This window comes from Manduca sexta, chromosome 23, assembly GCF_014839805.1.
Source record: "Manduca sexta isolate Smith_Timp_Sample1 chromosome 23, JHU_Msex_v1.0, whole genome shotgun sequence".
In the NCBI taxonomy this organism is placed as follows: domain Eukaryota; kingdom Metazoa; phylum Arthropoda; class Insecta; order Lepidoptera; family Sphingidae; genus Manduca; species Manduca sexta.
In genome coordinates this window covers 9,262,126-9,290,108 of record NC_051137.1, presented here as the reverse complement: position 1 = coordinate 9,290,108, position 27,983 = coordinate 9,262,126, and the positions used below count along the sequence as shown (strand labels likewise).

The following is a 27,983-nucleotide window of genomic DNA, read 5'->3' as shown; positions in this document are numbered from 1 at the left end:
CGCTGTGGTGTTACATCTCTGCCTACCCCTAAAAAGGGGAAAAGTGTGATGCTATATACATATATGTATGTATGTAAGAAGTAGAGTCAATTAAACTCAACCGAAAAACACAACTGATATGTTTCACACACAGTACGACTATCGCGATGAAATGTTACGCCTCTGCCTACCCCTGACACGGGGAAAAGATGTTATGCTATATGTATAAGTATGTGAGAAATACAGGCAACCAAACTCAATGCAAAAACATAACTAAATACGTCACAGGAAAGCTAAATTCGCGATTTCGTTTTCTTGGACGACATAATTATTCTAGTTTTTTTAATTTTAAAACCAAACTACCGAAGCGATCTTGAAAAAAAATTTATGGGACCAATCTGGAGAGAAATTCTTTCGAATAAAAAAAGAATTTTCCAAATCGGTTCATAAATAAGCGAGTTCTGAGGTAACAAACATACAAAAAGAAAAAATTCACGTCGAATTGATAACCTCCTCCTTTTTTTGAAGTCGGTTAAAAAAAACATTACTTCGTGGTTTTATTTACGACTAGTTAAGACTAATAATCAATATTGCTGAGTTATAAGCGTAATAATAATTTAAAAATAGAATACTTGAAATCATAACTACTGCGATTAAAAAAGAATATCTACTCTAATTCTGTCCATGGAGAATCATGCGCGGTCTCAAGAGAGACTTGAAACCAACATGTCCATATGATTTTTAGTAAAATCATCTGCTCCTTCAACTTCCTTCGTTCGTTGACAGTCAGTAGGTGTATAACGTAGAAATATGAATGAAATTATTTTCTTTGGAACGGATTAGTGAATGATCTTAATCATATTACGATTACGCTTAAGATTAAATCTTGAGCATGTACAATCTGGATTAAATGGACCAAAATAGTATTGGTTTTTTGTTTCAATCAGAAAAAAAATTGCGTGATATTTGCCGAGACCCCCCTTCTCTCCAACGTAAGATTAGACGAGATTTAACTCTACCCTCTCCCCCCCTTAAAAATCTTACGTAATTTACGGACGTCCCCTAACGTGTCGTAAAGTTTTGCTTTTAAGGTGGTAGCTCAAGGTCCATTTTCATACATTTTGTTTCGGCTTTAATCTGGGTAACTAAACAAGTATTGGCAAGTAAAGAATTTAAATTCACGTCTAGTTAGTGATTAGTTCTCGCAGTTGAAGAAAAACGTAAAATAATTAATAATCATGGATATTTCGGCCTTTAAAATTTAATATGACGAAATTTTAAAGGCAGAAATATCCATGATTATTAATTATTTTTACATTTTCTTTCAACTGCGAGAACAATCACTAACAACTACAGATTAAACTGAGCTACCACCTTAAGAGCGTTTACGCATCCGCGCGCCGTATGTCTCAAAAACAGCACTTTTCGAAGGAGATAATATCCATCAAAACATTATTTTAAAAACATATGAATTAGTAATCATTATAGAAAATTTTGTTGTCTAAATAGTTAATAGAGAAAATTTCTAGATTTATTGAGTATTTGTAAATTATTTAATGATTACTGAACAGAGGTTTTCTTATTTGCGCTTCGAACGTCTATTTCGAAGCTCAAAATATCTTAAACCACTAAGGAACATAACAATATGTTATTTTTATCTAACTAAAAAGATCCTGAAGAAAAAAGTTAGTAGAGAAAAAACATCTTTTTATGTTTAATTCATGAGAAATAAAAATTCAAAGAATTCGATAATTTCAGAAATGTTGGTAATTTAAATGATATTTTTTATCACTATATCTTACTTAATTGAATATAATATTGGATTACTATAATAGAAGAACATCTCCTTAAAAATATACAATTTAAAAATTCAACAAAATTAGTTCTGTTATTTTTCTATAAATATTTTAAATACCACTATAAAACGCAACGCGCAAATCGTTTCAAATTAGTCCGCCTTGAGGCTTTCTAGAGAGAGGATGTATCGCTCGTCGCTCCGGCACGACTCCAGTTGCTATGCGTAGAAAAAATAGTCACGTGTATACAGTGATTGCCACATCTTAGTACTTTAGTAAGTAAAATATTTTTTTCTTTAATGAGTGACAATAATTTTAGTATTTACTATAAATTATTATTATATTATTATGTTTCAGACACAATGGGAAGTAAAGCTATTTCTAGGCAAGAAACGGAAACGCAACAACGCTGAAACTTCGGCTAAAGCAAGATCTAGCAGGTTGGTGTACTAATGTTATAATATGCGTCTGTAGTTATGGTTGTTGCTTTTTTACTCATTAAACACTTGAGCAACAGTTACTCAAAGGAAAAAATTGGAACCCTAAGCTAAATACTCACAAAGCGGTGTTTACCCGCGCCCGCCGCGATTGCGGGCCCGCAATTCCTAAAGCATGCAAATATATGTCAAAAATCAATTAGCCCATTGAAATGTTATTTGAGCTTTGCATTTGGTACATGTGTGGGGGGGTGAATAGAAGCTTAACCTCAAGTTTTCGCGATATCTCGGAAACTATGCGTCTTACATAAATTTTGTAAAGTCATAATTTGTAGCAAATTATTTTGCCTACAAATATGATTATATAACTTTTTGCCCTAAATTAAAAATTAAAGAAGTTATAAGCAAAAATGTGAGAAAATGTTTTTAAAAGTTTTCTTTTTTGCTCTATATTTTTTTTATACATTTTACAAAAAAATTGCACGGTACAAAAAAACTTGGCTGATTTTTTTGCACAATGCATAGGTACGCTTACTTTCAAATAACAAGGCTTTTGTGTTCACTGGTGCGCACTGTTAAGAAAATTCAAGTGACGAGAGACGTAATCCTATATCTTTGAACCTTAGAAGTAAAGGATTTGGTAATTTATGTAGCTAGTGAATAAACCTACTAGTAGTAGTTATCTTCTTAACTATTTGGGCTAGTTTAGGTTTACACGCTCACATTTATTTTACATATTACTTTATCTTGACGTTTAACCCTGCGCAGGTTTCGGCGTCATTATACTTGTATAAATTAAGGTGGTAGCTCAAGGTCCATTTTCATACATTTTGTTTCGGCTTTAATCTGGGTAACTAAACAAGTATTGGCAAGTAAAGAATTTAAATTCACGTCTAGTTAGTGATTAGTTCTCGCAGTTGAAAGAAAAATGTAAAAATAATTAAGAATCAGGGATAGTTCTGCCATTAAAATTTCGTCATATTAAATTTTAAAGGCCGAAATATCCATGATTATTAATTATTTTTACATTTTTCTTCAACTGCGAGAACTAATCACTAACTAGACGTGAATTTAAATTCTTTACTTGCCAATACTTGTTTAGTTACCCAGATTAAAGCCGTATGAAAATGGACCTTGAGCTACCACCTTAAACGCGTCTAGATCCATATGCAGTTTTACTTAAGTATGTACTGTATATAATAGTATAGTATAGTATATATAATAGTATGTTCTATATATATATTTTTTTAAATGTTTAGGTAATCGAGCCTGAAACTACACTCAAAATAAATGAGGTTATTAAAAGCCGCAAAATTATAGATTTTCAACATTTCTTGGATCAAATTAAAAAACACAAAATAACCACAACAGAGCAACAGGTTGTAGTATCGAACATTTACAACTATTGAAAAAGAATAAAGTTTGCTTGCAGTCAACATTTTTAATGAAGTGTAATATGTGCAATATGGAATTTAAGCTATTTACCTCTAAGAGATATACTGATAGTATTGACGTATATCGTGGAGCTGTGAATGGAGCTTTGATGACTGGATTTGGTAGGTCAAATTTAAAGGAACAGTTAGCTTCCATAGATTTACCAATATTAACGCAAAATGTTTGTATGAAATGTTACGAGGAGTTAGCTAAATGATTGAAATCAGCTGCAGAGGACAGGATGCAAGAGGCCGCTGGGGAAGAAACTGATAAAGCTGTTGCTTGTGGCGATATAAAAGACGGTATTCCCATACTTGCAGTCATAGCTGACTGCTGTTGGTCGAAAAAAAAGTACAGAACCAACTATTTTGCTTTGTCGAATGTCGCAAATATTATGCAAAACTATGGATACAAAACTGGTAAAGTGTTATACATGGATGTACGATCGATCGATTGATGATCGATGTCACTGAGAAGCACTACCTATTAAAAAAAAAACTATCCAAAAAAATATAACTAACTTCCGAAAAAAGAAGTCTTTTATTTCTCACTTTTTAGTTATACACCTAAAAATGACATCTCATTACATACACCTTCTGACTCAAAATATAAATTCCAATATGTAATTTCTAATGACTTATTTAAAACTTTCAATACGCTAAATATTAAAAACTGCAGATCTATGTAGTAATTATGTGGTCCATTATAAACATCGTAGCACAGTAATTTTCCTCTTCCTTTCCTAAGCACATGGTAATTTTCCTAATTTATTGTCTGATTACGGAGTTCTGGTGCCTATCTATGAGCTCCACTTTACTAAAGGGTACTTTCTAAATGCAAATGCTTAATTTTTTTAAGCATTTGCATTTAGAAAGTGAAAATAACAATTTGTAAATTTGTTATAAATGTTTATTTTTTTTTTATAAATACAAAATGATACATATAAACTATTTCATGAAGAATTCTTATATATTTAATAATAGAATTCTTCATTTATCATAAATTCATAAATCATAAGTTACATTCCAATTAGATAATTAAAGCGAAAATATCAAAATTGGTTGGTCTGACTATAAAGATAGCCGACGCGCTAACTCTATGCACACAGCTACGCACGGTTCTGTGTGAGTGAATTTTGCGAAGAATTACCTATAGTTGACTTCACGCGCTGCACGTAAACGCTCTTAAGGCGATACCTCAAGGTCCATTTTCATACATTTTGTTTCGGCTTTAATCTGGGTAACTAAACAAGTATTGGCAAGTAAAGAATTTAAATTCACGTCTAGTTAGTGATTAGTTCTCGCAGTTGAAGAAAAACGTAAAATAATTAATAATCATGGATATTTCGGCCTTTAAAATTTAATATGACGAAATTTTAAAGGCAGAAATATCCATGATTATTAATTATTTTTACATTTTTCTTCAACTGCGAGAACTAATCACTAACTAGACGTGAATTTAAATTCTTTACTTGCCAATACTTGTTTAGTTACCCAGATTAAAGCCGAAACAAAATGTATGAAAATGGACCTTGAGGTATCGCCTTAAGACTTTCCATATATTTTTTTTTACTGGTATAAATGACAACGGCTGCCCACTTCTGAGAATGAAATAAAAATGACCGTATAAAATCAAGGCATTTCCTGTAAATCACAAATGAAAAGTATTGCCAATTTAGGAAGATTGTTATTCTGTTTTTATTGATTTCCAAGGGTTGCTAGCGCTCACAAGGCGACCTTTGTCCTATAAGTCATAACCAACTAATAGTCAGGTCAAAAACTTCTTAATAAAAAATAAACTGCCTTACTACTAAAAACCAAACAATAATCTAAATTACCTATATTCAATTTTAACAATTTTGGAGTCGGTGCCTAATAAAAATTGAACATTATTTTCGTATATTTTTTTATGTACTTATCTAGCTTAATAAGCAATTTTAATGATTAATGTTTAATTATTATTCAAAATTATATAAAAAAAAATGTTACCGCAGTGGCAGCTGGAAGTGCTTGTTCTTGTTCTGAGGCTGGAAGCGTACTTAGCGCGGGAAGGTCATGTAGAGGTTAAGTGAATTAAATTTTAATCTAATGAAGCGCACGGAAGGAGTAACTACTAATGATATTTGAAAAATACAGATATGACAGTAACATTGTCGTACTCGACCATTTTTCGTACGGGCCACGTGACATATTTTGTTTTTTTTATACCTACATGGTCACGGCAGTGTTCGTCAGTGACCCCAATGTACCTGATGGTAAGCGGAGTTGGGTCACTTTGTTTATTCTAATATAAACTATAATATGCACAATTGATTGACTGGTTTTATTCGTATAATAACCTTTCACTGCATACCATCTAAGTGATCTTAGGAAGTTTCCTATGAAATTTATAGTCATGTGGATCACTTGCAAAATATCGGCAGGACGTATGCAAAAACCACAGATTGATTATATACGCTAGCATGAATTTATATGCATTATACTACATTATTTTGTCGGGATGCCTAAAAATTGCAAATTACCGGTGGCGACCGGTCGCCATTTAGGCTACTTCAGATAGCAGCGGGTCGCTCTTAAAGGTTATCACAAAAGGTTCGTATTATAATACTTGTTTTGAAGTTATTTTAAGCTTTAATAAATAAGTTTTTAGTAATAAATAAAAATATTGAACGGAGATTAACATTTCACATTGATTGACCACCATCCATTTGGCAACATTGCCTATACGTCTGTTGTTGTCAAAATTGAAATGTCATATCATGATGGATTTGCTTACGTTTTACTGAATTTTGCAAGTTCTGTATTGTCTAAACATATAGTGAATTTTCTCGGCAAACAATATTATTTTTATAATGGATGACAGAGCTGCTAAATTGGCTTTAGCTAGAAAAAAGGTAAAACCAGTGTTATGTTGCAGTGTTACTTCTATGGTTTAGCTATGACGTCCACAATTACCATTTTTTATCAAATAAATTTTAATTTACAATACGATATAAAACACATTATTACTTGTAGACTTGGAGATAAACCCATAGTTATTCTAGGTGAACTTTTTGGTCAATGTAATATTCGGCAAGCAAGAGAAAAGTCAAAGGGTGGCCTTTGAGTGTCAACCAAAATGAAACGGTTTTTAAGGCCTCTGTTACCCATACTCTGATTTTCATTAATCTAAAAAATGTTGTTTATAGGTATTCTTTACTTATAGCAACTAAGGTTAACTTTCAATTACTCAGATAAGGCTCTCAAGATACAGGCATGCTTAATTTGAGAGTTAAATTAATATTAATCTACTAGTGTATTATGTCTTTGCCTAAATAAAATAAATGAATAGGTGTATCTTGTTTATTAATTTAGTGTATATGAAAATTGGTTCAGCAGTTTGTTTTACTAAAATAAACAAAATAAATGTTGTCCAAGTAAAAGAATTTGTAAAATTTACTTTATTGTGATTTTTTGAGTTTTGTTTTTGTGGTGGGTTTGGATGTCTACTTCTAACATACACATATACTATATATATATATATACATATATATAGCATTACATCTTTTCCTTTAGACAGAGGTGTAACAACTTGGCATGATAGTTTTACTTTGTGCGAATCACGAGTATGCCATTGAGGCAATACACTAAGAACCAAAAAAATATTTAACATTACCTATACACCTACTGGTTACCAATTTTAGAGTCAGTGACTAATTAAAATTGCTATGCGAAACAGACAATAATGTGGTTAAGTATGTGGTTTCTTTTATGAATGCAATGACAAAATGACCATGTGTTTCCTTGATGACGTAATTTTATTGCATTCCTAGTTGGATACCGCTACCTGGGCTTGAATTGCGAGTCGGTCAGTGATATTGGGTTTTACAGCACAGTATCAGCCTGAAGTCTGGAATTTTATGGTCTATTTGGTGTTAGGCTCACCATCTCATCATGAGATGTAGCACATTTAGCGAAAGGTAGGTGCCCTGGTTGCACCTCTGCATACACGGATTGGTAGACTTCACACACCCTCAAAATTCCTAAAGAGAACTTTTCACGTATGCAGGTTTCCTCACAATGTTTTCCTTCACCGTTAAAGCAAGTAATAATTCACAAAGAATCCACACATAATTTTTTGAAAATTCAGAGGTATGTGCCCTTGGGATTTGAACTTGCGGACACTCGTCTTAGCAGGCCGCTGCACAACCAACTTGGCTATCGTCGCTTTTTTCAATATACATATATTTTTATAAATATATATTTTGATTTGATATCATTATATTTGCAGTTAAAAGATCACCAAGTGAAAAAATCATACACCCAACAAAGAGATGTAAATTGTCATAATATACCAGGGTTAAAAACTAATCCAGACAATGTTATGCCACATATAATAAACGAGGAACAAGTTCAACCTATGTTTTCAACTGAAAGTCGTAATGATAATACTATACAAAATATCAATTCAGAAGTTGCTGACACAAAACAGACAATAGTAAATTCACCAACTTTAACAGATAGCTTAAATGCTACAGAATTCCTAATATCAAGCAAGAGAAATCTTGAAATACAAGTTGATAATTTACAGTCAAAATTAGCAGATTTGCAAGATAAATACACATTAGCACTAACAAACGATAATGCATCTAAACAAATTATTCAAAATTTAGAAAGAGACCTCAGAAATATTGAAGATAAATATAACCAGATTGGTAAAGAAATTTTAGAGAAAAATGACACTATAAAGGAACTTCACACAATGAAAACATTGTTGTCAGATGAAAATAGCAACTACCAAGAACAGTTGGAATTCACAAAGAGCATTTTGACCGCCAAAGAAGCAGAGAATAACTCTCTCCATAGCCAATTATTCAATCTTCAAAATCAATTAGAGGCAACACAGCTTCAACTGCAGCAATTGACGAATGGAACAGTCTTTAATTTATGCAAAAATAAAACTGATGAGACTCAACAAAACGAAGTTTTAATGCAAAAAATATTAATATTAGAACAACAACTTAAAGACTCTCAAAAGGAGAGGAATCAAATCAGTGTACATTATGAACATTATGTCAGTGAATTGAATGAGCAACTTAAGTCAGTTTTGGAGAAAAATGAAAATCTCAGTGCTGAACTTCAATACCTAGCAAACAGAGAAAATAGTTTGATTGAACAGATAAGTGAAATGGAAATTAGGTATCAAAATTATCATATCCAACCAAAAGCCACTGCTGACGTCACACCTGGCAGCAATGATGAATTACAAGAGTTACAAACTAAATATGAAGAAATCCAAGTAAGTACACTACATAAACTTAGCCGCAGAGCTACTCTGAAAGGTTTCGCGGCCCCATAAACATTAGGAATTCGTAAACGACATCTTGAAAGAATTCATGTGAAAAGTATAGTATGACTAAATTATTGTCATGACTAGGCTTACCATAATTGCAAAGAGCCAAACCGGAACGCAGAAGAGAAAGAGGCTCATTTTCATTTTGCTTTTCGCATAATTTGTGTTTTTCATATTTGAAATGCAATCAATATTATTATTATTTGAAAACATATTAATAAATGTGAATATATTTTTTATTAAAAAGAAAAAGAGACAAAGTACAATCACCCGGGACGCCGGGACAGGGATCTCAAACCGGGACTATCCTGGTTAAACCGGGACGTATGGTAAGCCTAGTCATGACAATTATTATGACTGCTTCGGGGGGATTTTTGATTTGGGTTTTTTTTTAACACAGTTACTTAACACAGCTTATATAAACATAAGAGATTTTTTAATATGCGCTTTAGGCGCTCGGAATCCTTGAAAATTAAGCGACCATGCTGAGGGCAACCCCATTAACGGGTTACGTGCCTCGGCTGAGAACGGCCACTGGGAGAGGATGAGAAATCAACGATTATGGTTGCGCATAGTCGTTGCGGACAACAATCTTACCGTTACCTTATTCGTCGGTACGCGAGCCAGAACTATTAGAAGGGTCGGGGAGACGGGGAGGGAAGCCCTCGGCGACAACGACGGAACTGCGGTCTTGTTTAGAGTCAAAGTTTTCAAGAATTCGTTTTTTTGACGAATAGCCGGAGTGATATCGTCCTCTAGGTCTGTAAACACTGAACGCGGTCGTTTCCACTTAGCGCGGTCGGATGTAGCATAGATCAAATTTTGCCTATCCAACATATATGGATCATTGACTACCCGATCGAAATAACGGCTGCAGACTGTAGGCATAAAGTGCCTGTTGGTCAGCATATTGGTGTCCACATGGAGGTTGCAATTGCCAACGTACCACAGGACACCATTAGCCTTTACAACCTTTGTTCAGAAGTAATGGGCGTTGTAATTAGGTGATTTCGTTATTCTTTTTAAATAATGATTTGGCTTCAAAATTATATATTTATGTCTTACTCTAAGGTACGTCATAAGTTTAAGAGTTTTATTAATTGTTATTTACTATACTTTTAGAACCATTTTCAAGCATTGAATATTAAATATAAAGAGCTTGAAAAGCAGTGTATAGAGAGTAATGAGAAAATCAAAGAATTAAGTCAACACAAGGATACCAGTAGTGTGCAAGACACCATCAGCATTTCAAAATTAAATGCAGATATAGCAAGTGACAAAATTGCAGCCCAAAGAGCAACCGAACAGAATAAAAAACTCAAGCAAGATATGCAAGGATTGGAAGATGCATATGTTAAAATGGTAAGTGAGGAGTCCAGTACCGCATCTTTGTAAAATTAAGTATACTTAATATTAGTACATATACAAAAGTTTTTAAATACTTAATATGTTTACCCAGTTGTTGCGTAACCGCCAATTTTAATTGAGAAAAGTATTTTTTAATTGTCTTCAAAAACGAAGGACGTTCTTTACTGTCATTTGAAGAGGATTCGCTTTAATAAATCTATATTAGGTTTGGCGCCTTACCAAAGCGATTGCTAAGCTTAATGAAATCGTTTATTTTGTTATGTTTAACCATAACGCTTTTTAGTACCAATTGACATTTTAATTAACCTTTAATGCTTCTGAAACCATAATGACGTCTTTATTACTTCAATATATTATATACCAAAATGTAAGCCTGAGTATCATAAAATAGTAAAACTTTAAAAATGACATTGTTACAGAGTAAAGATAAATTAGATTTAACGGAAAAGTTGACAGCCGAAAAATATTTAAACAGGCAACTCACTATAAAATTAGCTGAAATAGAAGAAAAAACTAAAGATATGCAAGTCAAATTAAAAGCTAAAGACGAAGAAATGATCAGATTACAAGCTAGTTACAGAAAATTAGAAAAGTATGAAAGTTCTCAGACGGATAAACTCGTAGACAACTATACTGATAATGTTATCGAATATGAAGAACTGAAAGAGACACACTCTCACAACGAGGAATGTGTAGGTCATCAGTCAGATGGCAGCGAGGAGAAAATGCAACGCTCTGACGTTATGACGCCAGAAATCTTGTGTAACTCCGGTTCAAGACAAAGTCCAAATATTGCAAGAGAAGACGCAATGCAGAAACTTCAACAGCGCTTTTTAAAAATTATGGAGGAAGTAGCAGATTTATCGGATGAGAAACACAGACTAGAGCATATAATACTCCAGTTACAGAATGAAACTGAAACAATTTGTGAATATGTAGCTTTGTACCAACAACAGCGCAGTTTATTAAAGAGGAGAGATGAAGAAAGAAGTGCTCAAATAAAAATATTTGAAGCTGAATGTGATAAACTAAAAAAAGAAATAGATGAGTTGACTTCTATACTCGTAAAGTTATCGCAAGATAAGGATTTATCGCACTTCTTAAAAACAGATTCCAAAAATATTGATATACAAAGAGTAATGAATTTGCTTTCAAATTTACAAAGCAATTCCTTAATTGACCCCCATAAGAAAAATGTAGACTTTAAAAATTTTTACCCATGTAATTGTTGCTCTGGAAAACTTATCGAGGTATAAGAAATGTAAATGTAGGGCAGGAATTCAAGATACTAATATGTAGCATTAGTTTTATGGTTCTAATAAATGTTTGTTACAACGTTTTGGTTTAATTCTGATAATCTCGCATACATTTATATTCTTTTTGGCGTACATACAGGCACCGTAAATTGATAAGTTACGAAGTAAAAGCCGATATCTCAATATTGACATTGATTGTATGCGTATTGTATTAACAAGTTTTGGTCGCGGCTTCACCCGTGTAAAAAAGTCTTTCCAGGTTGCGATTTACATTTTCCGGGTATAAAAAGTTGCTTATAACATTCAGGTGAAAACATTTTCAAAGTCTGTTTAATAGTTCCTGAAATTACTGCATGTGCGTGTGTGTGTGTGCGCGCGTGCATGTTTGCGTGCGAGCGTGCGTGTGTGTGTGTGTGTGTGTGTGTGATTGTGTGTTATATGTTTGTTGGGAACAGTAACACAGTCTGCACGGGGGGACATTTGTCGCGGCCCTGGGCACACAGGTGTGTATACCTTATGGTTGCCAATTCACATTAAGGCCTATAGGGCTCGCGTGGCCTCTCATCGTAAGCGGGTCCCTTCTCCTTCCTTACCCAGATATCCCCTCCCAACTTTCCTCCAGGTCCCTGTAGTCGCTAAGCCTAAGCCAGGGGATTCCAGTATCCCATATGCAGGTTTCCCCAGGTGTTGACTGCGGGGTCAGATAAAAAAAATGTATGTTGGTAAGAAACGTTTTGTTAATATAATAATTTAAACTGGGAATGAGCGTTACGGCAAAAATCATTAACTTCATAACGAATAAAGGGTTGAACGAATATTACACATTTATCTATATACCTTTAATTACAAGTGGGCCACAACGACGCTTTATTTACGTCCCTTTAACCAATGACGTTTTACAAATAGACGCGTCATACACTAACAAAATTGCACATAAAAACGGCGCACTATTCACTGTAATCACGTACCTATACATATAAATTACAAATTGGCTCGAAGAAGGAATACAAAGATTAGGCATACGTTCGTTAGAAAAGGATATATATACATCGACAATTACAGCTTGCATTGATACGTCCCGAGCGTCGACCGCCGTCGCCACGACAGTCGAATAAAATGCATTTATTAGTTAAAAAATAAGTTAACAATGTATACTTATTACTAACGTATGAAATAAAACGTTTTTTTCATTCACAGTTAGAGTATAATTTGTACATCGTCTAAAAACACAGGAAGGCATTTTATTTATAAAAATACTAAAAGTTTGTAAGCTGACTAGCCGCGACAGTGGTTGGAGGTTGACTAAATGAATGTCGGGCAATTACCTTACTTTCTTCTTGCCAAAATTGAGCTCAGGCAACGTATCTATGTAATAAAACATCTTAGCCTTTAACCCTTTAAGTATATACCATCTATTGTTACAAAATACCTAGCAGTTATGCAGACCGGGCGCTGCACTATGGAACAGACTAGTGCGTTTCGTTTCAAAAATCTTACTCTTTATTTCTCTATAAATTAACGAAATTTAGTAAACGTTATCTCCAATATATACTACACTCCAATAGACTTTATAGTGTCATTGATTACTTAATATAACTTTAAGTTTTATTAGGCATTTTAAAATAGTATTTGAAATTATAAGCAATACAATATGCTATACAGTAGGTACTGCAGCTTTTTAAAACGATTTTAAATAAATATACGGAAAAAAAATGGAGGATGATAAAAAGGCAAAACGAACTTACTAAACTTCGGCAAGCTTCGCTAACCTTTAAATCTGTACGAAAATAAGAAAAGTTATATTTTGTGAGTTTAGTGTGCTAAGAATGTAGAAAAAACACGACACGATTCCGTGTTGTTTTGTTAGGATTCATTGAGACTAACTCGTGACTTATGTGGTCTCTCGTTCAATCCCAAATTTTTTTATTAATTTATTTAATTTAAGGAACAACTTTTCTAACAATATTATATAACTAGCTTCCGCCCGCAGCTTCGCCCGCGTGGATTTCGGACTTCAAAAATGGAGGAGGTGCTCAATTTGTCGGGATGTTTTTTTAATGTATGGCGGTATGCAGGTGGTCCGATTGTCCGGTCAGGGTCTGATGATGGGATCCTAGTGAAATCGAAGGAAGCATATAGCATGATTCAGTATTCATGCGTGATGGCTTATTATTAGCGTATTTCATGTATAACTTTGGTGTTTCTATACCGATTTCTATGATTCTTTTTTATGGAATATTTAATAATGTTAACTTTTTTAATTAGGGATGACTGAGAGCAGCCCCGGATCTTGAATTTTTTGAAGGCGGGGCAAAATCTGGATAATGCCGCCCCTAACCACCTATATTTTTACTTTTGTCATCATCATCATCATTTCGCGTTCCGCGGGAAATAATTTATGTATGTTATATACTGGTCTAGCTTTTGCCCGCGGCTCCGCCCGCGTTATAAAGTTTTTCAGACTAAAGTTTTCCGTTATAAAAGTCACGCTATATATTTTCCCGGAAGCCTGTGTTCTTCCCAGGGTCTCAAACTGTCTCCATACCAAATTTTATCCTAATACGTTGGGTAGTTTTTGAGTTTAACACGTTCAGGCAGACAAATTCAGCGGGAGACTTTGTTTTATAATAAATTTTTGTATAACTTTTTAAGAGGAACAATCCCGTCATACATCATTGTTGCTTAAGGCGATACCTCAAGGTCCATTTTCATACATTTTGTTTCGGCTTTAATCTGGGTAACTAAACAAGTATTGGCAAGTAAAGAATTTAAATTCACGTCTAGTTAGTGATTAGTTCTCGCAGTTGAAAGAAAAATGTAAAATAATTAATAATCATGGATATTTCGGCCTTTAAAATTTAATATGACGAAATTTTAAAGGCAGAAATATCCATGATTATTAATTATTTTTACATTTTTCTTCAACTGCGAGAACTAATCACTAACTAGACGTGAATTTAAATTCTTTACTTGCCAATACTTGTTTAGTTACCCAGATTAAAGCCGAAACAAAATGTATGAAAATGGACCTTGAGGTATCGCCTTAACTTTAACCGTTTACGCAGCGCACGCAACAGAAGCTCTCAAACATAATATATTTTCCCCGTTTTTGCAACATGTTGAAACTGTTACTGCTCTGCTCCTATTGGTCATAGCGTGATGATATATAGCCTATAGCACTCCAGGAACAAAGGGCTATCCAACGTAAAAATATTTTTTCAGTTCGAACCGATAGTTCCTGAGATTAGCCATTACTGAACCGCTCCTATTGGGTATAGCGTGATGATATATAGCACTCCACAAAGGACTATCCAACACAAAAAGAATTTTTCAGTTCGAACCGGTAGTTCCTGAGATTAGCCATTACTGCTCCGCTCCTATTGGTCATAGCGTGATGATATATAGCCTATAGCACTCCAGGAACAAAGGGCTATCCAACATAAAAATATTTTTTCGAACGGACAGTTCCTGAGATTAGCCATTACTGAACCGCTCCTATTGGGTATAGCGTGATGATATACAGCACTCCACAAACAAAGGACTATCCAACACAAAAAGAATTTTTCAGTTCGAACCGGTAGTTCCTGAGATTAGCCATTACTGCTCCGCTCCTATTGGGTATAGCATGATGATATATAACCTATAGCACTCCACGAACAAAGGGCTATCCAACACAAAAAGATTTTTTCAGTTCGAACCGGCAGTTCCTGAGATTAGCCATTACTGCTCCGCTCCTATTTGGTATAGCGTGATGATATATAACCTATAGCACTTCACGAATAAAGAGCTATCCAACACAAAAATATTTTTTCACTTCGAACCGGCAGTTCCTGAAATTATCCTTTACTGCTCCGCTCCTATTGGGTATAGCGTGATGACATATAACCTATAGCACGCCACGAACAAAGGGCTATCCAACACAAAAATTTTTTTTCAGTTCGAACCGGCAGTTCCTGAGATTAGCCTTTACTGCTCCGCTCCTATTGGGTATAGCGTGATGATATATAACCTATAGCACTTCACGAATAAAGAGCTATCCAACACAAAAATATTTTTGAGTTCGAACCGGTAGTTCCTGAAATTATCCTTTACTGCTCCGCTCCTATTGGGTATAGCGTGATGACATATAACCTATATATAGTACGCCACGAACAAAGGGCTATCCAACACAAAAATATTTTTTCCCGCCCTCTAAATTCGCCGCCCGGGGCACGGGCCCTGGCTTGCCCCCCCCCCTCCCCCTAGATCCGGGGCTGACTGAGAGTGTTATAAACGTAAGAGTAGACAAATATAATGAGAAAGCTTCGAACTACTATGCTATCGGGAGCTACACGTGTTATTGTGAGTCAACCATAAAAGATAGACATATGCTGTCGTGGGATATTTTTATATAATTTTAAGGCGAACATTTCCGTCATACATGATTTCTGTGTAGCTTTAACCATTAAGGTTGCACACGCGGCGGAAATTTAAAAAATGGAGTAACTTCTCCCGTTTTCCCAACATTTCCCTTCACTGCTCTGCTCCTATTAATTGTAGCGTGATGAAAAGTATACTATAACCAGCACAGGAGTATGACAAATAATTGTACCAAGTTTCGTTAAAATCCGTCGAGTAGTTTTTGTTTCTATAACGGTTATACAGACAGACAGACAAAAATTTTACTAATTGCATTTTTGGCATCAGTATCGATCCCTAATCACCCCCTGATAGTTATTTTGGAAATATATTTCATGTACAGAATTGACCTCTACAGATTTATTATAATATAAATATATGTGTTTAGACGAAAATTAACGAAAAGAATTAACGCCATGTACCTACTTTTTCTTTACAATATCTGGTCGACTATTTTCAATTATAAATTTCAGATGTGTATTCTTATGATAAGAATGCGCCGATTTAATTATTTAGGGTTAATAAATACTTTGAAGATGACGGAATAGTATTTTCGTTCCGTGCCATAGTGCGGTGCAGATTCTCAGTACTCGATGCACATGTACCCATAAACATTCATTTTCTTTAGTAAGGTACCCTATAGCTTTTAATTGAACACCACTAAAAACACAAAGTGAATTTAAGGACCTGATATATTGTTATAATTGAAGGTAAGTAGTGCAATAATGGTTCTACAAAGTTGGGGATAAATATTATTTTTTAATAATCTTTGATATTTGGTTTTTGATGATCAAATTAATTAAACCTTATTTTTGAACTTGCTTTCTCATTGACTGTTAATAGGTATCAAACAAGGATCGTTAATAATTAAGATTAAAAACAGTGGATAATAGTTCTGTTTTATTTATTTACATTTCCTATCAATATGCACATAAATAGGTAGGTACAACTAGACTATTTCAGCGAATAAAATATTTCTACTTTCTAATTCCAATGCGATGACAAAATGCTTTTAAACTAATAACACAAAATTCACTATCTAATAGGACACAACATTCAAGAAATTGTCTGGAAAATCACGCCTTCATACACCCTTGGAGCAATATTCGAGCTGCAAAGTAAAAGATATCGTTAGTTCAGGATATTAAAATATATTTAATGTATCCTAATAGTAATATATAAATATACTCAAACACACATTCCAGCCGTTTCTCCCGGAAGGAGTAGGCAGGGGCGCAACTGGTGCATCCACTGTCCGCTGTGTATTTCGTCCAATAAGATAGGGGGCGAGCCTATTGCCATATCTAACTCTAATTTCAGACTTTGGGCTGATACTGAATAGAAATGCCCTGTATTACTGCCCAAGCCGTTGATCGAACCTGAGACCTGAGCAATGCATTCTTACCATAATACAACTACGCCATCGAGGAAGAAAATAATTATATATAAAATACGGTTTCAACTTACTAAGTTCTATTTAACTGTCTTTCTTTGGGCTTTCAGTTGAAGAATCTACATTGGGCTGAAAACATATTTAAGAATTACTATATTTCATTTATTAAGCATATGCACCAACTACCAAATTTTTTACATCAATTTTGTAATAATAGAATCCAAAGCGGCTAAGCTTTTGCGCCGCACCAAGCAACGGGCGATACTGCCTTTACCTTTAACAAGTGCAATAACCAAAGTCAGTTAACTAATGTTATAATTACGCAAAAGCAATCTTATGGATACTGCTAGAAAGGTTTTGGACAATATTTCTTTAAGGGGCCTTTCCAGAGGCTTAGCTATCGGAAGGCTAGGCGGTACAGTGCACCAAAGGCCCCTCAGGTCAATGATGTGACTTTTTTTTTGCGAGTCACCATCCTCTGAAAACTAACCAAAGCATTTCGCCAAACGGTTTAATCGGGGACCATATTATTCTTTTGCTCCCACTAATGTTGGCATCGGTCTGAACCGCGATTGGTCGTATTGCAAAAACCACCGAGCTGGACTCGGATCCCATTTTTTTACATCTAACTCCTTGGTTACCTACTTTCGCCACTGGGCCTCTCGGAAGATATTCAATGTTATTATGCAGTTCTTACCTCAAAATATCGATGGTATAACACTACGCCATACACACATCCTATTGATACTAATATTTGAATGACTAGCCATACTATAACGTTACAGACTTGAGCTTGACCAAAAAGTTCTTTTCCGTTTTTAATGCACAACATTGATTCTGTTACCATTATCGCCCCGTATACCCAGCATTGAGTACCAACTCGTTTACAATACGGATCAGTCACATATGTATAATATTGCCTGTAACAAAAAACATAAGTACTTAACAAATTAAATTATAGCTATCGTAACAATAAATAGACTGGTACATCTATATTTAAAATTAGAGAAACCAAAATAAGCAAATTAAGTACCTAATGTAAACTAGATATAAAATATGTTACATTCGTAGTGTAATAATTTCTTCGCCATAAGAAAACAATATATGGCCCCACAAATCTAATTATTATAATTGAACCATAAATGCAAACATATATTGACCTTGTATTACCAATTGAATCTACCTAGTACCTACACAGTAAGTACTTGTCGCTTCTGCTAAATTCTGATTTCATAGAATTCTGCAGTTTAAACACACGAGTAACTAGTGTAAGTAAATGTGCAATTTTAAGTTTCGACATAGTCTTTTTGTATGGAGTTCATATGAAGTCATTGAACCAGTGGCAACCTAATATTTTTGATGCCAAAAATACCATCTTTCGTCATACAAAGTATACATTGCTGCATAAGAGATTACTGACCCCAATTTCTGCAAAGTGGAGTAACAAATCAATATTATGATTTCAATATAATAAAAGAAAAAAAGGAGCAGATCAAGTCAGTTAAGTATGAGTTTTTACTCATACTTAATTGATTTGATCTGCTCCTTGCATACCTGTCAGGTATGTTTTTACATACCTGACCGATGGAGCTACAATGACTCCGACCAGACAAAGACGAGCTATGACGAGAGGATGAGACGGTGGCATTTCAAATATATGTTTAAGGAAAAAAGTATTTAGTTCTGATATCTGCCAGAATACAACAAGTTGACTCAATGCGAAAAACCTCATATATGTGCTGGTTGGATCTAACCAACGTACTGGGGTCCATTGAACTGGTGTGAACTGAAGTATTGCTCTTTTTATTTTTCCTGTGGTTGATGAAATATCCCTGAAAATTAAATCCAAACATATAATGATCTTTTTAAATGTTTATTATTTAACAATTTTAATCAACGGTGCTATAATTTTAAATACTATTGGAACTAAATTGTAGCTTTGTATTTTACAAGAATTATAATACTTAGAATATACTAGATGATATTCTAAGTATTGAGCGGGACACGAGGCACTAGGTGAATGTTAAAAGATAATTTTTAAAGGAGATAACAATTATTATGAATGAGTTTTGTACTTATAGCAGAACCTTTGTGAAACACACTTAGTAGTCATAAACAAGATAAAGTATTTAGTATAAGAATAAGGTCAATTTTAAAAATGCAGATACTGGTAACTGGTAAGTAACTTAAGTAACTTGCGGCCCCAAATGAATTCGTAAAGATTGCTCAAAAAAAGAGATTCCATAATATTATGTATTAAGTACTTTGTAATTCTATATTTGATCTTTATCGTAACTTATGTAAGTACATTCATTTGAGGGTTACTGTACGTTTTTAGTTAATAGAGTTAAGTAATTTGCATTCTCACCTTATACTAACCCATTTGTACTCCCTCATTTCTAAGGCTTTACATATTTTAAGTCCGCACCATATACCTAAGCCATTGCAAATGAGGACATCTAATATTAGCGAGTCCCACCAACACTCTTTAAAATTTGGAAGCAAATGAGCAAATGCGATTTCTGTAATTTCCCACATTATAGATATAGCCCAGAGTAAGCCAGCATGCCTAAAGAGAATAGCTTTAAACGCCCATCCAAGGAAGTGGCCCCATGCAAATACGTCGACATGAGACCAAACTCTTGCAAATGTTATATCAGAACAATTGACAGCATACTCCTGAAAATTTAATTTATATTGGTTATAAGCTGTACGGCGCTGTACTGCTCTAGGGTTGGTGCTTTATACATTCGTTTTTTTTAATTTTTAAAAGAAAGAAAAATGCTAATATGGTAGAAAATCTTGGATTCCCCTAAATAGTAAGTTTTAAGCTTAATAAACATACATATATTCTATTGCAATTAATACATTCGAAATTTTGACAGTATTTCACGACCACCTGAATTACACGCAAATGATTCTTAAATATATGAGCTTCTCTCATATTTTTGTATATCTACATGATTAACCTTTGCTTGCGGTTCATATGCGTTTATGTTCGTTGCCTAAAGAAATACCTTTTGCATTCAGGAAATAAATAGCTCCTTGCTGGTGAACTTTTATAATAAGAGAAAGGGTACCAGAGTATAAGCGAATTGTACGCATTGAATAGGTCTAATTTTGCGGATTTTATAAATTTATTGCCCTAAAGAGATTTGGAAAGCTTGTCAGCCTTTATGGACATTATGATTCATGTTCTTTTTTTTTTTCGGAGTTGCACAGACCAGCGCGTGAAAAATATTCTCTTCTGCTATAGTAGTACAGATTAATGTTATTTAGCAGTACGACAAAAGAGAGTCATGATGGAGTCATTACTGTAACTGGAGGATAAAATACTACTTACTTATAGAAGAGGAAAATAATCAAAATATGGAATATTTCAAAAATATGAGTGATAACTAAAGGGGGTACATTAGGTCTATAATTATTTTATAACCTATATTTTCGACCATGCCGTATGTTTTCGCTTTTTTATGGCACTGCTCTCAACAGTGGTCTTTAAATGGTAGGTACAGTTTAAAATACTTCAAAACATTATAAAACGAACAACATAAATATAATTTATTATTATACATCTGTCTTCAGTTCATCACCTGCTATCGTCGACTATATAATTTTATGTGAAATGATTAAGTTGAGTAGTTACGCTGATTGAAAGCATTGACTTGCTATTTTCTTAATCTCGAATTGTTTATAGTTACCAAATTCATTTTTTATCTATTAAGTTACTATTCGACACTAGGTTATTCTCATAGTATGCGCAACTTGTAATTTCAAGCAACTCAAACATCTTATTAAAGAAATAAAATATTATTCTAACTTCAAACCCAAAGTCCTGCTTTACTGCTAAATGTTATGCTACTGAAGCAATATGAGTATAAAATTATACCTATACAATAACAACATAGTTGTAAAAACATTACAAACAATACCTTGTCCATGTCAATGTGAAAATTCCGTAAGTTTGGGTCAATCCAATACATTATTGCATAGACCGTGGAGTAACTTTGGAAAAGCAGGAACAGCAGAGCAAGCAAATATAACACTGACATTCCAAACACAATGCGCCAGAGTGCCGGATGTGGTCTTGTAAACGGGCCATTTGGAAATGTGAGGACTGACACTATAAGGAAAAAAAATACTACACAGCATATGCCTGACCATATATTTTCTTGAATGTCTCTTTCATCTCTGAAATATAAAAAGAAATTATTAATTAACCAACATATTATTCCAAAATTACAGTCCCCCCCCCTGCGCATGTGTTTTCCTGTTTGGAAATGATAAACTCAAAAACTACCCAACGGATTTGAATGAAATTTGGTATTGAGATAGTTTTTTGACACTGGGTAGGCCACTTTCTATCCCGCGAAAATATATAGCGGGACTTTTATCCCGAAAAACCCTCACGCGGACGAAGCCGCGAGCAAAAGCTAGTACACTTATGTATAAACTTGTGAGAGATAACCTGCATAGAGTGCCTACTTATGGTTATGTTATAGGAACTTTCAAGAATAATATGTACAGGATGAAAATCTTGCTCCATCTAATTGAAGCTATAGACTACAATGACATTTGTTCCTTGTTAGCGATCCATATATGTAATTATGAATTTGTGCAACTGAGGTTGAGATAGTCAGGTCTCCAATATAAGCAAATAATAGGTACTTACATATGAAATTGGCATTTTGTTACAGGAGGGAACATTTTTCAAATTGTTTTTTTTTTATAAAATATAATTAATTAAAAGACATTTTGTGGAAAAACAACAAACTATTCACTATAAAAACTATGTTTTAATCTTTAGGAAATGTTACAATATAATTAAGAGATGCTATTACATTACATACATGTAATCTTATACTTTTTTGAAGAATTCTAATACAGTACACAACTAGTACTTAGTAGCAGTAGCGACATTGAAAACGCTTTGTCCCTGATCCCTGAATAGAAATGTCGACTTCATCTGTCCATTCTTCAGGCAGGGGCTCGTTTCGTTTATAGAGGCATTCAAATTAGAAAGGGTTCTGATTATCGAGGCCCTACTGTAGTAGAATTAGGGTGTGAAGACTTAAAATTACTTTATATTTGACTGCCTTAGTAGCGTAGTTGTACTGCATATGTGGTACAGCAAAGCTTTGAGGTTCTGGGTTCGAATCCCAGGTCAGGATAAGAGATATTTAGGTTTTCTGTTCAGTATCAGCCTGAATGCTGGAATTTGTGCCCCATATGGTGTTAGGCTCGCCCCCATCTCATCATGGGACAGAACACACTTGGTGAAAAGTGGGTGCCCTAGTTGTGCCTCTGCATATGCCTTCGGGTATAAATGCATGATATGTTTGTGTACTTTATATTGATATTTATTTTATTCAAAACTTATACTTTTTACATTTACATCTATAGTTCAAGTAACTTATTCTAAAATTTTATTTTCAATAAATTAAGTAAGTGGTTTCATTTAGCAATGCAATGTCAAAATTACTTATTTATTTTACTTTTGCTCTCAGTACTGCTAGCATGAAAAGGTTTTTCCAGGATAAATGTCCCTCTGTATATTTTTCTATAATACAAAGAAGCCTTAGAGCTATTCCAGAGGCAAATTTTATTAAGATGCGTTTTTATTTATTATTTTTTAGATATGACTGATAATAGACAAAGACTGATTTTCAGAATATATTAAAGAAATCGTAAACACGTTTCAATAAAATATTTATCGCTTTTCACTCGAGGACAAAGCTTATACAAGTGACGAATAATCGCGACGGAAGGTTATATTACATTATGAAGAATAAGGTTACATCATTCGTGACATTAATGATAATAAAATTATAAAATAAAGGATAGTACCTGACGAACGCTGTGTAGATTACTGATGCAATAGAAACAGCTAAAAGCGTGATTGTATGCGGTTTGTAAAAAAACTCCAATGATATATCGTCCACCGGTCGTTCATTTATTGAACTAAAAGCATCCATATATTCATTTTGCAGCGACGAGCCGCTCACCGACATCGTCCTTTCTTTTGGTTCTTTCATTAAAGCTATATAATTATCACAAAACTAATTAATTAAACTTTTTCATAGAACCCGTCCATACACACAAAAATTTGTCTCAGTGCCCAAGAATTGACAGTTGACACTGACAATTAAAATGAATCCTTTTTTTTACATATTCGTAGCCATGGATATATGTCCTTCAGCAGGAATCTTATTGTACTGAATACATGAAAACAGGTGAAATGTTAAAAAGAAGGTCGAAATACCAAAATCACTTACTATACGGTAGGGATAATCTATCTAATGTATATCAAGTGTTGCGAATTGGGTGATAGGATAATATTTATCATACTTCATTGAAGTTTCTGAACTTTGGAAAGAAGAATTTGGATTCGAGGCTAAAAAGTTTGCAATTTTATAAGAGAAACGTTTCTTATTTTTTTTACCTTCTGTACACATTAGCTTGTCATTGTTGAATTCAATTCAATTTTTAAATTGTGGCTCCATCGTTGGCAGACGATGATTTTGCCAATGTCAAAGTTGAAAGTAGGAAAAGTTATTGTCATTGTTCTCAGACACATTGATGATTGACAGATAATATGACAAATGACGTGAGTAATACTTGCACCTGGTGTTGCAATGTCAATTCCTTTACCCAACTTTAGGGAAGATGTGTCTATGTAAAGTGTCCATGTATAGTTCCCATGATGGACGGCAAAGTAGGCTGCTAAGCCTCACGCTGTGGTTGATGCCCCTCGGCATCCTCACGTCCTTCGCTGCACTTGGGCTTCTAAATCTAATTGAAATGTCGTTTATATATATAATATCATAAAACCAACATTTTAATCAGATTCAGTAGCCCAAGCGCATATATATGTGAATAGCAGCTTTAAAGATGCCAGAATAAAGGAGACATTAGTGATTTAAATTAAACTATTTTACAAATTTTATCGTGGTTTTAATATTTTACTTTTCTCCCGACGTTTCGAAGACTTTGCAGCCGTCATGGTCACGGGGGGGACTGAGGTGTTGTTCATCCGCAAAGTCAGAGTTACAATATCTACCTACATTTTATAAATATACAAATTTTAAAATTTATTAGCTGTTAGTGGTCCGATCTACGCAGAATGAGCTAACAGTGTCTTGAAGTCTGGCAGCCGGTCTTTTGGGTTCCGATTTAATTAAATGTTGTCTCGTAGTACTTGCTTGACATGTTGTAGCTCAGCAGCCAAGTGTGTCTCGTCACAGATTCCTTGTGCTCTCTGAAAAAAAAGATTTGCCCACGGTAGCTAACTGTTTTGGATGGTGGTGAGATTCACCGTTCAGATATTTATCAGTATGGGTCTGTTTCCGAAACACAGTATGACTTAAGGTCTGATCAGGATTACGGATGATTAAAACATCCAAGAAAGCAAGAAATTTATTTTGTTCTAACTCCATAGTAAATTGTATTTTATTATTGATGGAGTTAAGGTGATTTAAAAATGCAGTTACTTTATCAGATGGTAAAATTGTGAAAGTATCGTCTACGTACCGTTTGTAAAACCTTGGAGTGACCGGGGCTGTGGTCAGGGCTGTCTCCTCAAAGTCCTCCATAAATACATCGGCGACTACCGGAGATACAGGGCAGCCCATCGCTACCCCCTTCTACTTGTACATAGAACTGATCATTCCACAACATATAGCCAGATGTAAGGCAATGTTGGAGTTGTTCTGCATATTCCACAGAAATTGTATTCTCTGTTAACTTCTTAGATACAATTCTGATGCAATCTTGTACTGGTAAGCTCGTAAAGAGAGACTGGACATCAAAACTGACCATAGTTTCATTGTCAGCTAATTTTAGGGGTTTAATAACGCTGACAAATTGGTATGAATCCTTCACAGACGCTCTAGTGTTTCCTCTAAGTGGTGAAAGCACTTTTGCTACGTGCTGAGCCAATCTGTAGGTTGGTGTGTCGATCTGACTCACAGTGGGACGTAGCGGAGCATTTAATTTGTGTATTTTCGGCAATCCATACAGTTTAGGCGGTTTTGCACACGACGGAACGAGTAAGTTTCCGTCAAGATTTAATTTATCGGAGTAATCTTTAATTAAAGAGCTAGTAGCGTTTAACACTTTGGTAGTCGGGTCTGTTTTGACTATTTTATATGGACTTACATCCGATAAAAGTTAGGAGACATTAGTGCTTGAAATTATTTCATATTTTATATGTCGCCGCAGCACTTCGTTATTCGTTGAATTGGTGAATTTCCGGAGCGATAGTGGCGCCATCTATCATTACATCGAGGAAGTATTAGAAGAGGAGGGAGGTCGACTGCTGTCAATATAAGGACCGGCCTAACGACGAGAGCTCAATCTTGTAGAAGTTTTTGTACGAGTCTTATTTGGACGCTCGAACCGAGCACATTGTGTATTCCGCTAGTGTTACTATGCAGTAAATTGTTAGTGAAGTAAAGAAGTGTTTCAATAATTGAATAACTGTCTGGAAGAATAAATATAGACCGGTGATACTTTACCGGTCATGTAAAAAAATAAGCAAGTAAAGAGTTTTCACTACGACATATATAATTTATTGTATACTGATAATGAACCCTTTGTTTAGGTATGAATCCCTACTAATCGAATTTCAACACAGTGGAACATCTCAAAAGGGCTCAGCCATTACAAATGTGTGTGAAATACGTTGGTGCACTCTGTGTTCCTTCACTCTCATAATCGGCTGAGACGACAGTCTGATATAACCAGAAAAATCGGTTGCAGAACTAACGGCTTTACGTGTTTTTAGAGGTACTGGGGCATCACACTAATTGACAGCTGCGACTGAGTAATTTATAAGATGAAAAACCCCAGTTATAGTTATTTATAGCCCGAGATTCGAACTCAGTACTTCAGCACGGTAGTCGTACTGGTAACGTGAGCGCGTTACAATTACACTACCCAAGCAGTCAGAGGCATACTTAGGTAAACACTATTACAAAGTAACTAAAATGCATTAAGCAATAAATGACTATTGTTAGGTTAAAGAGTCGGTCTCGCTGCCGGCTGTGGTCGCTTCCATGGTCGGCAGCCGGGAGGCCTGACGTGCGGTGGCCCACTTCTGCGAGGCGGTCATCTCACAGAAGGAGAGCGCCGAGAGGAAGGAAGAGAGGAGTCTCCCGCCCTGTAGAATGGGGACGTTTGGAGAATACCACCACGGTAAACCCCTGCCTGTCGTAAGAGGCGACTAATAAGTGCCACGAAGGGGGTCGTCGGCGGGCAGCAGGGGGCTGTCCGCCCTAGTGCATTTTGTGCATTTCTTGCACAGTTTTCGGTTGACCCCCGGGATGGATGGCAGTGTGGCGTTGACCTCATGCTGCCGTTAACGCTGAGAGCTTCCATCGGTGCGCGGGGGCTTAGGAGCCCCCCCCCCCACATTTAGGAGACGAGCCGCAAGGCGGCATCGCGCAGGGGCGGCCGCGGATGAAGACTCGGACATGCTGTCTCGGAGAAGCCCGCAGTCGTCCCTTATGCGCCGAAGAGGGTTAACACGGAGTTTTAGTTGGTAGGCCGTTGCGTAGGCACTTAGGTTTGGTTCATTGGTTAAGGACTCGGCCCGACTGCCGTCCGAGGGTCCCGGGCCGCTTCAATTGTCGGGTCACAAGGCAACGATTACCCCAACAAAACCGCTCAGTCGCCCCCCGCGAAGACTGGGCGGTAGTAATAAGGGACTTTCTCGGCGAAACCAACTCAACAACTCAACTCTTACAACGTTGAATTCTGAGACTGTAATTACGCGGCAGGGCCTTGTAAAAACGGCCCAGTTCGCACTATGGATGGCTAAAGTAACATTCTATTCCTTCCCTCCATTATAAATACCACTATAATACACCCACACACAAATAACCGTATTACTACCCACACAAAGGAATGGTCCTATGTGTGGGTATTTATACAGCAGTCTCTACTCTTTAATACATAGCTACGTGTCCAGCCGCTTTTTTTCTTTGCCTTTGCGTCTGTGTCTATTACACTAACGTTGACTATAGCGTACTAGTATATTATAATCTCCTTGATTAGGTACTGAAGTGAAGGGGAAGGACAACAAAATCTCAATTTCACGTGATATTTATACTACCAGCATACTTCTTAAAGTAAAGTAAAGTAGTAAGTAAAGTTACGTTTTTTAGTGAAGATTTTCGCAAAGAAGTGTAAAAAAGATAAAGTGAGTGATTTTTAAACGCATATATCCATGAAAATGACCGGTTTGTAAAGTTCGAGATTTGAATGTTGTAGAGACGAATCAACCTGTACACAACGAAAGGCAACTCATAAGTGTGCATAAAGCAAGCTGGGATTCGATACCCTAATAGCAGTTCGATATATGATTGAGATCATGCCCTGATGGCTTCAACATTGTGTACAAAAGAGTACACACTCGATGTTAGAGAGTGTCATATTGTTAATTTGTTAGATTTTATGTTCATACAAAAATAAATACTTAATTTAAGTAATTTTCGTTTATATGCTTCTAACTCTGTGCGTATTGCGTAGATAAGGTAAACAAACCTGTGCGAATTGCGGGGTAAAAAGCGGCGCAGGGTGGCGGCGGCGG

The 27,983-nt window shown here is 35.2% G+C and overlaps 2 protein-coding genes across 4 annotated transcripts; one reads left to right on the top strand and one right to left on the bottom strand.

Annotated features, from left to right (window-relative positions):
- Positions 1–5,616: 5,616 nt before the first annotated feature.
- LOC115441037 (golgin subfamily A member 2) lies at positions 5,617–11,680 on the top strand. Of its 2 annotated transcripts, none has more exons than XM_030165609.1 (4): positions 5,617–5,708; positions 7,916–8,923; positions 10,100–10,339; positions 10,765–11,680. In XM_030165609.1, exons 1-4 carry the CDS (start codon positions 5,628–5,630, stop codon positions 11,599–11,601), a joined length of 2,166 nt encoding a protein of 721 aa, XP_030021469.1. In that variant the 5' UTR covers positions 5,617–5,627; the 3' UTR covers positions 11,602–11,680. The 2 variants fall into 2 exon arrangements, with proteins under 2 accessions (XP_030021469.1, XP_030021470.1); XM_030165610.2 differs by lacking the exon at positions 5,617–5,708 and adding an exon at positions 6,351–6,539.
- Positions 11,681–16,877: 5,197 nt separating this feature from the next.
- Positions 16,878–23,715, bottom strand: LOC115441030 (phosphatidylserine synthase 1). Of its 2 annotated transcripts, XM_030165598.2 has the most exons (7): positions 23,240–23,715; positions 21,325–21,583; positions 19,761–20,071; positions 18,970–19,224; positions 18,090–18,312; positions 17,467–17,521; positions 16,878–17,110 (listed from the first exon to the last, which is right to left on the bottom strand). In XM_030165598.2, exons 1-6 carry the CDS (start codon positions 23,425–23,427, stop codon positions 17,477–17,479), a joined length of 1,281 nt encoding a protein of 426 aa, XP_030021458.1. In that variant the 5' UTR covers positions 23,428–23,715; the 3' UTR covers positions 16,878–17,110; positions 17,467–17,476. The 2 variants fall into 2 exon arrangements, with proteins under 2 accessions (XP_030021458.1, XP_037297838.1); XM_037441941.1 differs by lacking the exon at positions 17,467–17,521.
- Positions 23,716–27,983: the final 4,268 nt, after the last annotated feature.